Genomic DNA, 13,980 nt, shown 5'->3' on the forward strand with positions numbered 1-13,980 from the left:
CACCTTTAATCCCAGCACTGGGGGGGGGGGGGGGAGGGCGGGGCAGAGCCAGGGGATCTCTGTGAGTTCAAGGCCAGCCTCTACAGAGTGAGATCCAGGACAGGCACCAAAACTACACAGAAAAATCCTGTCTCGAAAACCCAAAAAAAAAAAAGTCTAAATTAGTAATAAAAGTGCCCTCAAAGGGAAGATCAAATGTCAACTAGTGACGACACCTGACAACAGTGAATTGGCACCTGCCCAGCATGTGCAGGAAGGCCAGGGTTTGTGTAGTTGGGCTTTCCAGGTCCTAAGGGAACTCCAGCCTCTGCCCCTCGGAAGACATAAGAAGGTGCAGAAGTAACTCAGAGATATTGCCAGGGGGATTTGCAGCCTGTGCAGTCTGAGTCTATAGGGCAGTGGTCCTCAGTCTGTGGGTTGCGATCCCTTGGGTTGCATGTCAGATATCCTGCATATCAGATATTTATGATTCATGACAGCAGCAAAATCACAGTTATGAAGTAGCAGCAAAAATAATTTTATAGTTGGGGGTCACCGCAACGTGAGGAACTGTATTAAAGGGTTGCAGGTTGAGAACCACTGGTATAGACGGAAACCAAAGACTTTTCTATAACCATCTTTTCAGACTAGCAATAGCTAAGGATCTTCAGATTCTTCCTAGGCAGGTGCCTGGAAATGACTCAGTCAGTGGAAATGGTTAAAAAGACCCTGGTAAGAAGGTGAGAGATGACATGCCACTCACTGAGGTTTCTGTGTACGTGCAGGACCAGCCATGGTGGTGGTGAAAAGCAGCACCTCCTGCATTTCAGAATGTCAGGATTCTGCAAGAGAACAGGAGAGCTCGCTCTCCATCGCAAGCCTTAAGAACCGGTAAGAACCACAGAATGGCGACATCTTATGTCACTCGACATTAAAAATTTTACTTAAGCCGGGTGGTGATGGCCCATGCCTTTAGTCCCAGCACTTGGAAGGCAGAGCCAGGCAGATCTCTGTGAGTTCGAGGCCAGCCTGGTCTACAGAGCGAGTTCTAGGACAGGCTCCCAAAACTACACACAGAGACCCTATCTCAAAAAACAATAACAACAAAATAATTGACTTAGATTAAAACACTTGCTTTATTGGCACCTCTGTAGACCAATGGAATCGCTGTTTACAAAATACATTCATCCCTACTTTGGCCCCATACCACATACTTTTTCCTACCACTGCTCAGATCTCTGTGCCAATCACTAATAATTTTGTGCACCCGATTTTCTTTTTTTTTTTTTTTGATTTTTCATGTTTTTTTTATTGTATTTCTTTTTTTTTTTAATTTTTATTTTGCAATACAATTCTTTCAGGTCATCTTTCAGGTACTCTGTAAGTGAAAGAGCTAATTTTTAGCTAGCCCCAAGTAGCTTTTTTGTTATTAATCCACCCTCATACTTGTAACAAATTGATAATGCCTAAGGTTTTTTGTTTTGTTTGTTGTTGTTGTTTGTTTTGTTCTTTTGAGACGAGGTCTCCCTATGTAGCTCTGGTTGTCCAGGAACTCACTCTGTAGACCAGGCTGGCCTTGGACTCTAGAGATCCACCTGCCTCTGCCTCTCCAGTGCTGTGGTTAAGGTGTGTGCCACTATGCCCAGCTGAAATTGCTTAAGTTTTTAAATCTGCAAAATGGGACCAAAGAATTCTCCCTCCACAGCTCTTTTCTCTCCAGTTCTTCAGTGTATTAAAATGACTACCTGGGGATGAAGACATGGCCGAGTTGGTAGATTGCTCTAGCATACACAAAACCCTGGGCTTAGTTTCTGACACCACATAAAACTGGACATGTCAGCAGATACTTGTCCAGTGACTGGGGAAGATTGAGAGTTCAAGGTCATCCTTGCCTATACAGTGAGTGTGAGGCCAACCTGACTACGTGAGGAGACCCTGTCTCAAGAACAAAGAAAAAAAATGTACCAACCAGAAAGCAAGGTGGAGAAAGATTTGTTTAGTTGATTCTAAAAAAACAAGTCAATCTAAAATATTTGTCATTCCTAATTTTAATGAAAACATATCTGTAATATGTAGGCAACATTTCGATTTAGTAAGAATAATAATCTAGGAGGACCCTTAAGGATTGAGAATTGTGATCACCTAAAGGTAAATATATTATCAGTGGAACATAAGCTATTATGATGACATTATATAATATGACCAACATGGCAGATTTTTAAATGATTGAATGACATTAACTGTACACGTACTTTGCTAGTATAACCTTTATATAAAATAGTATGAAAGTTTCTCAAAAAAATTAAAATATACATGTGTCTTAGTTAGGGTTTTTTGGTTTTTTTGTTTTCCTTTATTACTGTGAAGAGACACCATGACCGTGGTAACTCTTACAAAGAAAACATTTAATTGAGGCAGTAGCTTTACAGTTTCAGAAGTTCAGTCCATTATCACCATGATGGGGAGCATGGCAGCGTGCAGCAGACGTGGTGCTGGCTACATCTTGACCAGAAGGCAGCAGGAAGTCAACTGACTGTTGACTGAGTGAAGCTTGAGAAAAGAGACCTCAAAGCCCGCCCCCACAGTGACACACTTCCTCCAACAAGGCCACACCTCCTAATAGGGCCACTCCCTTTGGGAGCCATTTTCTTTCAAATCACCACAACATGTGATCCAATAATCCAGTTTCTGAATATTTAGCTGAAGGGAATGAAATTAGTATCTCAAAAAGATTCCAGCCGGGCGGTGGTGGTGCACACCTTTAATCCCAGCACTCGGGAGGCAGAGGCAGGCGGATCTCTGTGAGTTTGAGGCCAGCCTGGGTTACAGAGTGAGTTCCAGGAAAGGTGCAAAGCTACACAGAGAAACCCTGTGTCAAAAAAAAAAAAAAAAAAAACCAACCAACCAACAAACAAACAAACTGGCCCTTTGTTTGCATCGTCCTTCACAGTAGGCAAGCCGAGGGGCCCATGATCAAAGATGGAAGGGTCAAGAAAATGCGGCATATGTCTGTGTATATCCACACTGGAACAGGGTCACACTTTCTTGTGGTTTTTTGTTTGGTTGGTTTTGGTTTTTCTGATATAGGGTCTCACTGAGTAGCTTTGACTCTCCTGGAAATCAGTTTGTAGATCAAAGTGGCCCTAAACTCATAGAGCTCTGCCTGCCTCTGCCTCCCAAGTGCTGCAATCAAAGGTGTGCGCCACCACACTCAGGGAGATTCACATTTTATGAAGAAGGCAATCCTGCCCTCTGGGAGAAAATGGATTACTTCAAGGATGTGTGGTGTGAAGGAAGTCCATGACAGGGCAATGCATGGTCACACACACACATCAAATCTAAAGCAGATATCACAGAAAACTGGAAGGTGTTTGCCAGCCATGGGGCTGTGGCAGGGTAAGGGAGTTCTAGCCAGGTGAATAATAATAACAAGAAAACAACACACAAGTATACTTCTCACTAAATGTTCCTTAGTGTTGTGTACTTGATAGTTTTGTGTGTCAACTTGACACAAGCTAGAGTCATCAGAGGAAGGAGCCTCAGCTGAGGAAATGCCTCCTTAGGATCCAGCTGTAAGGCAATTTTCTTATTCAGTGATCATTAAGCAGAGGGCCCAGCCCATCGTGAGTGGTTCTATCCCTGGGCCAGTGGTCCTGGGTTCTGTAAGAAAGCAGGCTGAACAAGCCATAGGAAGCAAGCCAGTAAGCAGCACACCTCCATAGCTTCTGCATCAGCTCCTGCCTGCAGGTTCCTGTCCTGCCTGAGTTCCTGTCCTGACTTCCTACAGTGATGAACAGCAATGCTGAAGTGTATGCCAACTAAACCCTTTCCTCCCCAACTTGCTCTTTGGTCATGGTGTTTCATTGCAGCAATAGAAACCCTAACTAAGACATGTTGTAATATATTTTCTCCTTCATGGTATCGGGGATAGAACCCAGGGTCTTGCAGATGATAGACAAACACTCTACCACTTAGCTCTATTCCTGGCCTCCTTTAAAGGAACGTTTTCTTTGAGACAGTGTCTTACTAAATTCCCCGGCTGGCCTTAGAATGGCAGTCCTACACTTTAGGAATCCCAAGGAGCATGATTACTGGCTGGTGTCATCAGGCCTGGGTTAGTACTCATTATACACTTGGGAAAATAAATGAAATGAGTCTAAATGGATAATAAGGTGGGGCAGATTTCATATGTCTCAGATGCCAAAAGATGCCATCTCTAAGAGACATGCAAGGCCGTGGGAACTTTCTTGCCTTCTACTCTAGGATTTTTCTGAAACTAGATGAGATAATCAGTGAGGAAGGTCCAAGGCTTAGATGAAGGAAAGGGACTGGGACATCACAGACATTTGGGTCAAAAGCTACAGAATACCATTGGGCTGTGGGTTTTTCACTCTTTAAAAACAGCTGGTAGATAGGTGTTTGCAGAGAGCCGTCTGTGCTGCATAGGCATTGTGCCTGATGCTTCTCTGGCTATAGACGGCACACTGTCAGCAACTCCACTGGATAAACAGGATGTAGGAGTACATCCAAGGCCAAATGAGGGAGCATCTCCTCGGGTGCTACAGTGAAGGGTCCAGCAGAAAGTCATAGGAAGAGGTGATGCCTCAGGGACTTTTCCAGAAAGCCTCACGTGAGAGGAGGGGTTTGAAGAGGTGGGGAGAAGGCAATATGGACAAGCCAAGGGGGAATGTGGTGCCTCTGTGCATCAGAGAGCCATCCCAACCAGAGTGCTGTGAGAAATGACATCCCTGATCTCTCAAGAACACATGCTTGGCTTTTGGTATTATGCACACAAGGGCATGAGTGCATACACCGTGGTTACACACCTGCTAGAAAGTTGCTAGAAAGCGTGATTTACACTGGAGAGCTATGTTTACAGAGACAACATATGTGATCGTGCATAATTAGAAGCAGCCATGACTGGGCCTTCATGGACTCTTTCCCAGGCCCTCTCTATGATAAAGGGTTGTCTTGCTATGGGCAAAGCCAGAGCCACAAAAAATCCGTAAGTGTAGTTTTAGACATTTTATTTCACTGGCTTTCCCCATTCTTTAATATGGCTGTGAAAACAAGTAACTCAGTGGTCGTTCTTCTATTGTCCTTAATTTTTCTATTCCGTGTGAAGAACGAGGAAATGGTCCAAGGCAGACGTGTAAGAGGAGGGTCTAGGTGTTCTTATCCATCCATCTTGTATCACACTGGGTTTCCTGAAGTTATCTCACTTGCCGCTCCAGAGAGGTTTTTTTTTTTTTTGAAACAGGGTTCTTCTGTGTAACAGTCTGAGCTGTCCTGGAACTTGCTTTGTAGACCAGGCTGGCCTTGAACTCACAGAGATCTGCCTGCTTCTGCCTCCCCCGAGTGCTGGGATTAAAGGCGTGCACCACTATACCTGGGAGAGGACAGACGTCCTTAAAGTTGATATTTAGTTCATCTTTGTTTACAAATTTTAAAGCAAGATATGTTCATAGAAGCCCAGAGCGTAAGAATACTAACCGGGTGTAGCTCTTAGTGGTGTAGAAATGCCTCTTCTGCTATCCCGCAGGCTGCTGCGCGTTCTGCGTGCCCCATGCTCTTCCCTCGCTCCTGACTCCTTGTTCACCCTGCAAGTGGTGGGGTCGGGGAGGTGGTGAGCGTTTCTGACCTCAGGCGTCAAGCTCCTGTACCCCCTTTCTGGTGTTGCTCCCCCTCGCCTCACCTGGCGCACCGAGTTAAGCCTCTACCACACTCAGCCTCCTCCGCGTCCTTCCTGTCCTTCCGCTTGGCTGGCAGTGGTGGAGGTGGGAAGGTGAGGAGCACGGTCGGTCTCTCCAGGTCAAGGTCCTGAACCCTTTTCTGTTCTAATGTCCGCAGCTTGCCGAGCACATTCTTCTCCTGCTTCCTGAGTTGTCTCTGTGACTGTATCCGGTCACGGTCGTGCTCCTTCCCGTGATCCTGGCCACTAGAGTAGTGGTGGGATCGGGAGTGACAGCTTTACTGACCTGTCGGTCTCAGACGCCCCGTCCAGCCTCCCCGTTCCCGGGGCTGTATTCATGGCCTGCCCTGCTCTGCTCTCCTCTCTGGGCACTGAATTCAGCCTTGTGTGTGGTTCCAGCAGTGCAGATTCCCACAGGGGCCTCTCTCTACCTCAGACCTCGTTCCTCACAGATCTTCGGACCTAACTTGCTGTGTCCACCAGTCCATATGTGGGAGGAAAGGAGAGCTGGGTATTCTGAGCATGAGTGCCCTCAAGTAAGCCTTAAGTACAGGCTTTATAATTTTTTAGCTATCACCTTTCGTCCGTAAAACACAAGACAAAGTTCTTCAGGGTCCCTGGCAGAGATGGAAATGTTGGCTTTTGTACTTGGAGGGTTCTGTTGTTTGCTGGTGAACTTGTATCTCATTGGAAAGACATCGGTACTCCCCAGCGCCCTTAAGTGTTAGCAGGAGCCACGTGACTGACCCTGGCCAATGAACTCCGGCTCTGCCCTTAGTGTTAGACTAGTTCTCTAAACTTTCTCAGGCCAACTCTCCATTCTCTCTGCTCAGGGGCATCATGGTAAGCGACACACCGGAGGACTCTGACCAGCTGGACAGCAGTGGCATGTTTCACTGGTGCAGATCAACGCCCTTGGACAAGGTGGTTCTGGTAGGTGACCACACCTCAAAGCTCAGGTAACAGAAATGGTCTGAAGCGGGAAGACTGATCTGTGAGTCACAGGAAGTTCTTCTGGAAACCATGAGTTTGGAACGAAAGATACATTAGACACACACACACACACACACACACACACACACACACACGCACGCACGCACGCATGCGCACGCACACGCACACGCACATGTTCGCAGGCCATGAGCCATGTGGCTCGTAACAAAGACTGTGGGCAACGTGCTGGGATTTAAAACGCAGGTGACTTCCCCCGTGAGGTCCTTCTTAGAACAGTTTATCTGAAATTATTTTCAACAATGCTTTCCTGGAACCTAACAAATCAAAAGGTGTCAGATAAACATATTTACAAGAACTTTGCATTCTTTTGTTTTAAAATTTTAAAAATGTCCCTAATTTATTGGTTAAAATTTGACTTTCCTATACTTATATTTAACACATTAACTAAAAACAGTATCTGTTAACCAAGCCTTGTAGACACTATAGTTCTGTTCCCACCTCTGCTCTCCAGTAATTTCCCCTCCTATGACGATTTAATAACTATAAATATTTTCTTGCTTTTCAAAAGCATTTTAGTGCATATACCATCCCTCCTGCACCCCACCTTTGTGCTTCAATGCCAGTATCAATGCCTGACAGAATATGTTCCAAACATTTATAAAGCACGACCACTCGTGTGATCAGAATCATCCATTTCTCAGTGCTGTCATAGCAGCTGGAAGATAGATCAGCCATCAAACAATTATTCCCTCAATTCTACCCGTGACAAGTAAACGTCACCCGCTGAGCAGGAGGCCAGATGTGTGTTCAGCTTTTCCAGTGGGAAGCAGGTCTTAAGAAAAGCTGGACCCAGATCCACACACCCAAGAGATGCAGGGAGGGCTGTGGAGAGAGGGTTCTGTTAGATTATATCTGTTAAGCATGCAAACAAGTCTTTGTACTTCCCTTAAAATACTAGCAGTAGAATGTATGTAGCTCAGAGCAAATGCGGAGTCATTTGTTGAGTTTAGTAGGTGCTCTGGTTTTTATAATGTTTAGGGTTTTGAATTTTTTGTCCCCAGGAATGAAAATTCCAGATTTCAGAAACTCAGAGCCTTTGAACTCGGTTCTGCTTGCAGAAGGGTCAAGTTGACACGCTCATTCGGTGTTACTTTGAACAGATGGCACTCTGTCAAACCACATCTCTCTCAACTTCGAGACAGGTTTTGCCATAGTTGGTTGGAGACAATGGATTTCCTACCTGTGTTCCTGGATGCAGTCTGCCATGGACATTGTTTCTGATTGTTCAGTTCACCTCAGCCGAGCAGCTACTAGACTTCAGCATGTTACATGAGATTGACTTAGGGGCTTCATTATTCCAGTTAAAACTGATCAGATTAAACAGACAACCACCTAATAATTTAATTAGCATCCATATCAGTCTCTAGGTAGCTCTGCAGAAAAGTAGTTTTCTATCCCACAGAAGGCAATCCCTACAGAAAGAGACTCTTCCCCAGTACGTAGTGATTTCATCAAATAAGTGGAAGTGTCAGGTGTTACTTCTTACTGTTATGTATGTCCATTTGAAATACTCTAATTTTCATGTGTGTAGGCTATAGAGATCACACATGTGAAATTTAAATACATGTAACAGTCTCTACCAACATTCAAGTATCCTCCTTTTCAATTCTCAAAGCTTTGGGTGGGGTGTAGTGGTACACATCTTTAACCCCAGCACTTAGGAGACAAAAGGCAGGTGGGTCTCTGTGAATTGGAGGCCAGCTTGGTCTATATAATGAGTTCTAGGACAGCCAAGGCTACACCATGAGATCCTATCTCAACACACACACACACACACACACACACACACACACACACACACACAGAGGCTAGAAAAACAGTTCAGCAGTTAAGAACACTGGCTGCTCCTCCAGAGGACCCAAATTTGACTCCCAGCACCCATATAATGTCTCATAACTGTCCATAACTCTAGTTCCAGGGGAATCCAGTACCCTTTTCCCGGCCTCTGTGGGTATAAGGCACACATATAGTGCACAGTCATACATGGAGGCAATAGACCCCCCCCACACAAAATAATAAAATAAATTTATAAAATTTTAAAAAATATAAAAAAACAAAACAAGAAACCACTCCCAAACAAACAAACAAAAACACAATCTCGGAGCTCAATACAAATGGAAGTTGATTGGCACGTGTGGACCTTCAAGGTTAGTCAATTTCCACGTGAAAGATTGACTATTTTGTACATTTAAAGACCATAGAAGGTAAAAACAGTTTGCTGATTTATCCAGCTAAGATAGAGGCAGAGCACAAAATTGAGTCTCCTGGTGCCTCCTCACCAAGCGCTCTGTCACTCCCACTGCAGTTCTCTGAAGGAAATCACTCTCTGTTTTCAATATCTTTGCTGCTTTCGTGTCTCTCTGTGAATGTGGCAGAATCCTAATCTAATGTGTCTCTTACGTGCTGTTTAGTTTCCAGTGTAGAGATACAGTGAACTTTCCTGATGATGATAGCATGAGCTGTATTAAATGTTTGGTATCACATGGAGCTTTAAAATAAGATTGTGTGTGTGTGTGTGTGTGTGTGTGTGTGTGTGTGTGTGTGTGTGTGTACCCATGGAGGCCAGAAGAGGGCATCAGATGCCCTGGATCTGGAGTTACAGGCAGTTGTGAGCCATCCAAAGTGTCTGGGAACCGAACTCTGATCCTCAGAGGAGCAGCGAGTGGTTTTAACTTCACTATGAATTTCGTCAACTTGATAAAGAATTTATCAAATCAGTTCAGTTTATTAGATGTAATCATATGAACCTGCCAATAATCAGCCATTCTTGATACATAAAAAGGCAATTTCAATGATTCCAGCAACTGTAAGAGAACACACTGAATACTAGAACATGATGTGCAACCTTATGTAATATTCAGGGCTCTCTTGAAGAGATAAATTTCAGTTTTTTATTTAATCATACCATATAGTATTGGCAAAGCTAAAAACACAATTTAAAATTTTCTGTTTGACACATTTTCATATTCTGAATAATGATACTGACCTGAATTTTAATTCATTCATCCAGACTGAAAGTTAACAAAAAGAAGAGTAAGAAGTATACACGTATACACCCTCCACATGTGTGTATGTGTGTACTTCCTTCGTGTATGTGTATATATAGAATATATGCCATAACTGTACCAGTTATATATAAGTTCCATTTTTGTATAAGCAGTTGAAAGATTTTATTGGCCTATGAAAATACTACTCTGGAGACATCTAGAGAGTCAGGAGGGGAAGAGGTGGGGCTCAACACAGAACTCCTGCCTGTTTGTAAAATTGACCTAAGTCTGGCACGTGTATCCATAGAAACGAACTGACAAGTCGAAACATGAATTTCGGGACCACATTGTAGCGTGCGTGTTTGGAGACGCCCACTCAGCCCTGGTGGGGCTTCGGAACTTCGTGATGCCCCTGAGAGCCAGCAACTACACCCGGCAGGAGCTGAAGGACATTGTATTTATCGGGCCTCTGGAATACTTCCACAGAGAATGGCGATTCCTCCGGAACTTTCCCCAGATATACATTATGCCTGTAAGCATTGCACAAGGATAATGATGATAATAGTACTAGTATTCGTAATGATAGTAGTGCTATTTATAGTTATATGGTTATATGGCAGTTATGTGGTACCCACTGTGTGACAGAGACCCAGCTAAACAGCTTGCCTGTGTTACTTCATTTAATCCTCTAAATGATCATCTGGGGTAGGATATAAAAATGCTGAACCTTAGGTGTGGGAACAGTAGGTTTCCAAGTAGGCAGCTTGTCCAAGATCACAGAACAGGTGAGTGGACAGAGTAGGATTGAAATCCAGACATCATGGCTCCTGAGTTTGTGTTCAGACCAGCATGTTTTATGGGCTGTGTACAAATGAGAATTTTTTCCATGTTTGCCAATCTGCTTCTCCTTTTCTGGTTAAACCTAAGCTGGTGCTGGCTGGGCCTTTGAGCTCTGACTTTCTCGTCTTTTCTGGTCACATCTTACATGGAACACAGCCACACGTGGGCCCTCACAGGGAGGACACGGAGAGGAGGTTCCGTCTGCTCTGTTGAAAGGGACCTGTGGTTGGAATGCCACTGTTCCATTGTGACTGTGCTGAGGGCTGGGACCTAAAGGAAGTGATCAAGCATGAGGACTCTGCTCCCCTGAATGTGTTAATGCTGTCACCGTGAGAACGGGGCTAGCTACTCTGGGGTGGGTTCCTGTGAAAGTTGGCCTCATGATCTGTCCTGTGTGTGCACTCTTGCCAGGTGGTCCCCAGTACCCCCACTCATAAGATGTGGGCCTTCACTCTGGGATTTCCTGGACTACAGAATTATGGGACATGAATTTGTTTTCTTCATAAATCACCCAGTCTGTGGCATTCTGTTACAGAAGCAGAAGAATGGGCTAAGACAGAAAACAGTGTGAGTGTGCAGCATTCTAGCTGACATTCTATTTACATTTAACTTTCATATTTACATTTAACTACTCCAAGCTATGCCACCATTTCCCTGGATGAAAAGCCCATTATATGCACTCTGAAATGCACCAGAGCATTTGAATTTTTATGAAATAATCCTGGCAGTGTATAAGGAGTAGATTTTCTTTTTTTGTGTGTTTTTATTTTTAGTTTTTGGTTTTGGTTTTTTGTTTTGTTTTTCAAGACAGGAGCCTTTCCTGGAACTCACTCTGTAGACCAGGCTGGCCTCGAACTCACACATACCCATCTGCCTCTGCCTCCCGAGTCCTGGGATTAAAGGCATGTGCCACCACCGCCTGGCTGAGTATTGATTTTGTAAAAAGCAAATTGGATTTGCTGTCTTTTAAAAAGCCACCATAAAGTCCCCTGTCCCTCACCCGCTGCTCCACTCTACACAACAGGAGAGAAACATGCCTAGAACTCTCCAGCCTTAGCTAGTGTTAGGAGTGATTCATGTTAGGCCCTCTCCTGGGGTACTGCTGCGACAGAGCTGACGGTGTTTTGGATAGGATTGTGGAAGGACCTTGGAACTCGGGGCTGGAGCAGCCACTGAGTGTTGAGTTAATGAACTTTTGTTTGACCTTTGAAGATAACCCTGAGAGCGGTGCAGACAGTGGAGGCTCATGGGGTTTCAGAAGGAAGCTGGAGGGTCCATCGAAGACTGTCCGTGCTGTTCCGTATCTTGAGCTTTAAGAATTTGTGGTTCTGCTCAGCCGGGCTGAAGAGTTGGCTGTGGTTAAGAAGGGACCAGAACCACTAAGGTGAAACATTTGCTTTATTACGACAATGGATGCTGATTTGCTGGAGGTGACTAAGAAAAGACCAGCATCACTGAGCATCATAAATCTGGGAGGATTTCCTCAAGCTCAGTACATGGAAGCTGTGGGTCCTGAGGAGGCCAAGGCTGTACCTTATGCTGGCAGCTGAACTTGGTAATGTGTAAGAGTGTCCCCTTCATGGCACTAATTTGGAGGCATCAAGGAGTCATGGAGAGTGGCTGAGACCTGACAATGTGAGAGGCCGGTAGAGGCCGTTGGTAAAGGTGAAGCCTCAGTTGAAAGCAGAAGTCTCCGGGTTAAAGGAGTCAGAGAGAAAGTTGAGGCTTCGCACCATGTAGCAGGGGTAGAGTCCCTGAAGAGAGCCTGTGAGAGGCTGTTGGTGAAAGTCGAGCCCAGTTGCAGCAGGAAATCCCGGAGTGGGAATTCCATTACCTGGGACGACCACCAAGTACAGTGTCAGCTATGGGGTAGAGCTGGCCTGAGACATGAGATGAGCTATGTGTACTGTTGGAAGCCCTTAGAGCCTGGAAGATTGTGATTGAATCCTAGAAGTCCATATACCGTTGGACTTCGTTTTACTTTGATCTGATTCTATGTCCTGATTCTTCTTGGAGTAAGAGAATATTTAACTTATTTTTTATATTATAGGATCCCATGGTTAAGAGACCTGGGATAGTTTAGAAAGACTTTATATATTTTGAAGAGGCTTTGAACATTGATAGAAATGATGGATGTTTTTAAAGAGACTGAAAGTTTTAAAGACTGTGAGACTTTAAAAATTATTTATGTTTTATGTTCTGATATTAATACTAATAGGAGATTGTGGGGATGAACAAGAAAGGAAAGGTAATGGTTTACATAAGCCAGAGTCGTTTGGGAAGAGGGAACCTCAACTGAGAAAATGCCCCCACCAATTTGGCCTGTGGTACATTTTCTTCATTGATAATTGATATGGGAAGGCCCAAGTCACTGTAGGTGGTGCCACTACTGGGCTGGTGGCCCTGGGGGCTGTAAAAAGCAGGTCACACAGCCTTGAGGAGTAAGCTAGTAGGAAGCACTCCTCCATGGCCTCTGCTTCAGTTCCTGCCTCTGGGTTCCTGCCCTACTTGAGTTCCTACGCTGACTTCCTTCTATGATGAAATGTGATGTAGAAGTGTAAGTCAAATAAACCCTTTCCTCCCCAAGTTGCTTTTGGTCATGGTGTTTTATCACAGCAATAGAAATGCTAAGACAGATCCCAAGCTTCCTAAAGGTGGACCTCCATTCCTGGCTATTTGGAGAATACAAGCGGGATGGCCATCTAGCAAGGGTGAGAGGTGTAGAATTGACCTTCAGCTCCATGATGCCTCCTCTCTTTGACTTTTTCATCACTGTGGTCCCCTTTTGCTTCCTTTTCTCTTACTTGGGTTGTGAAAATGGATTTTTGCTCCCCATCATTCCCCTTTGTCTCATCCAAACTTGTCCTCTGAGAGAGGTCTGTGACATCAGTTCATAGGAGATATTAACTGTTGATCAGGACAGTGTATCAGACATCTGGAAACTAAGTTTTAAAGACAAGCCATTGGGGAGGCTTTAGCTGAAACCCTGCATCACCCACAAAGACCCGCCACCGTGAACCGTGACCTCCGAGATGCCCTTCTGACAACGCCTTCACAACGTGGACTTCTCTCCTTAGGGATCCGCACTCTACACTGGAGATCTGCACGCAGTCAACATAGAGCAGTGCTCCATGTGTGCTGTCCTAGCCGCCCCATCCAAGCCACCGAGCAGCCAGATTCTGGTGGACACCGAGACCATCATGGCCACCCTCAACATCCAATCCCTGCGGGTCAGCGGCCCTACCCAGAGGCCTTCAGAGCTAGGTCAGAACGACTCCCGAGGGGAAGAGCCTAGGGAGGGTGGGGTAAGGAAAGATAATTCAGTCCTCCCTGAGCAACTTTTCTATGAAGATGAAGAAGGGGGAGGAGGAGGAGAAGGAGGAGGAGGAGGAGGAGGAGGAGGAGGAGGAGGAGGAGGAGGAGGAGGATAATTGGGACAGAAGTCACAGATTTTCTGACTCTGACAAT

The 13,980-nt window shown here is 44.9% G+C and overlaps 1 protein-coding gene across 8 annotated transcripts in view; it reads left to right on the forward strand.

The window, feature by feature from the left end:
- The window catches only part of Kcnu1 (potassium calcium-activated channel subfamily U member 1), an 88,041-nt gene that overhangs the window by 55,596 nt on the left and 18,465 nt on the right, over positions 1 to 13,980 (forward strand). For all 8 annotated transcript variants that reach the window (XM_059244405.1, XM_059244400.1, XM_059244404.1 and 5 more), the window contains 4 exons: positions 765 to 870; positions 6,505 to 6,604; positions 9,980 to 10,204; positions 13,590 to 13,776. In XM_059244405.1, the coding sequence (XP_059100388.1) occupies positions 765 to 870; positions 6,505 to 6,604; positions 9,980 to 10,204; positions 13,590 to 13,776 (618 nt within the window). The remainder of the gene's footprint in view (positions 1 to 764; positions 871 to 6,504; positions 6,605 to 9,979; positions 10,205 to 13,589; positions 13,777 to 13,980) is intronic.

This window comes from Peromyscus eremicus, chromosome 17 (genome assembly GCF_949786415.1).
Source record: "Peromyscus eremicus chromosome 17, PerEre_H2_v1, whole genome shotgun sequence".
NCBI classification, from domain to species: domain Eukaryota; kingdom Metazoa; phylum Chordata; class Mammalia; order Rodentia; family Cricetidae; genus Peromyscus; species Peromyscus eremicus.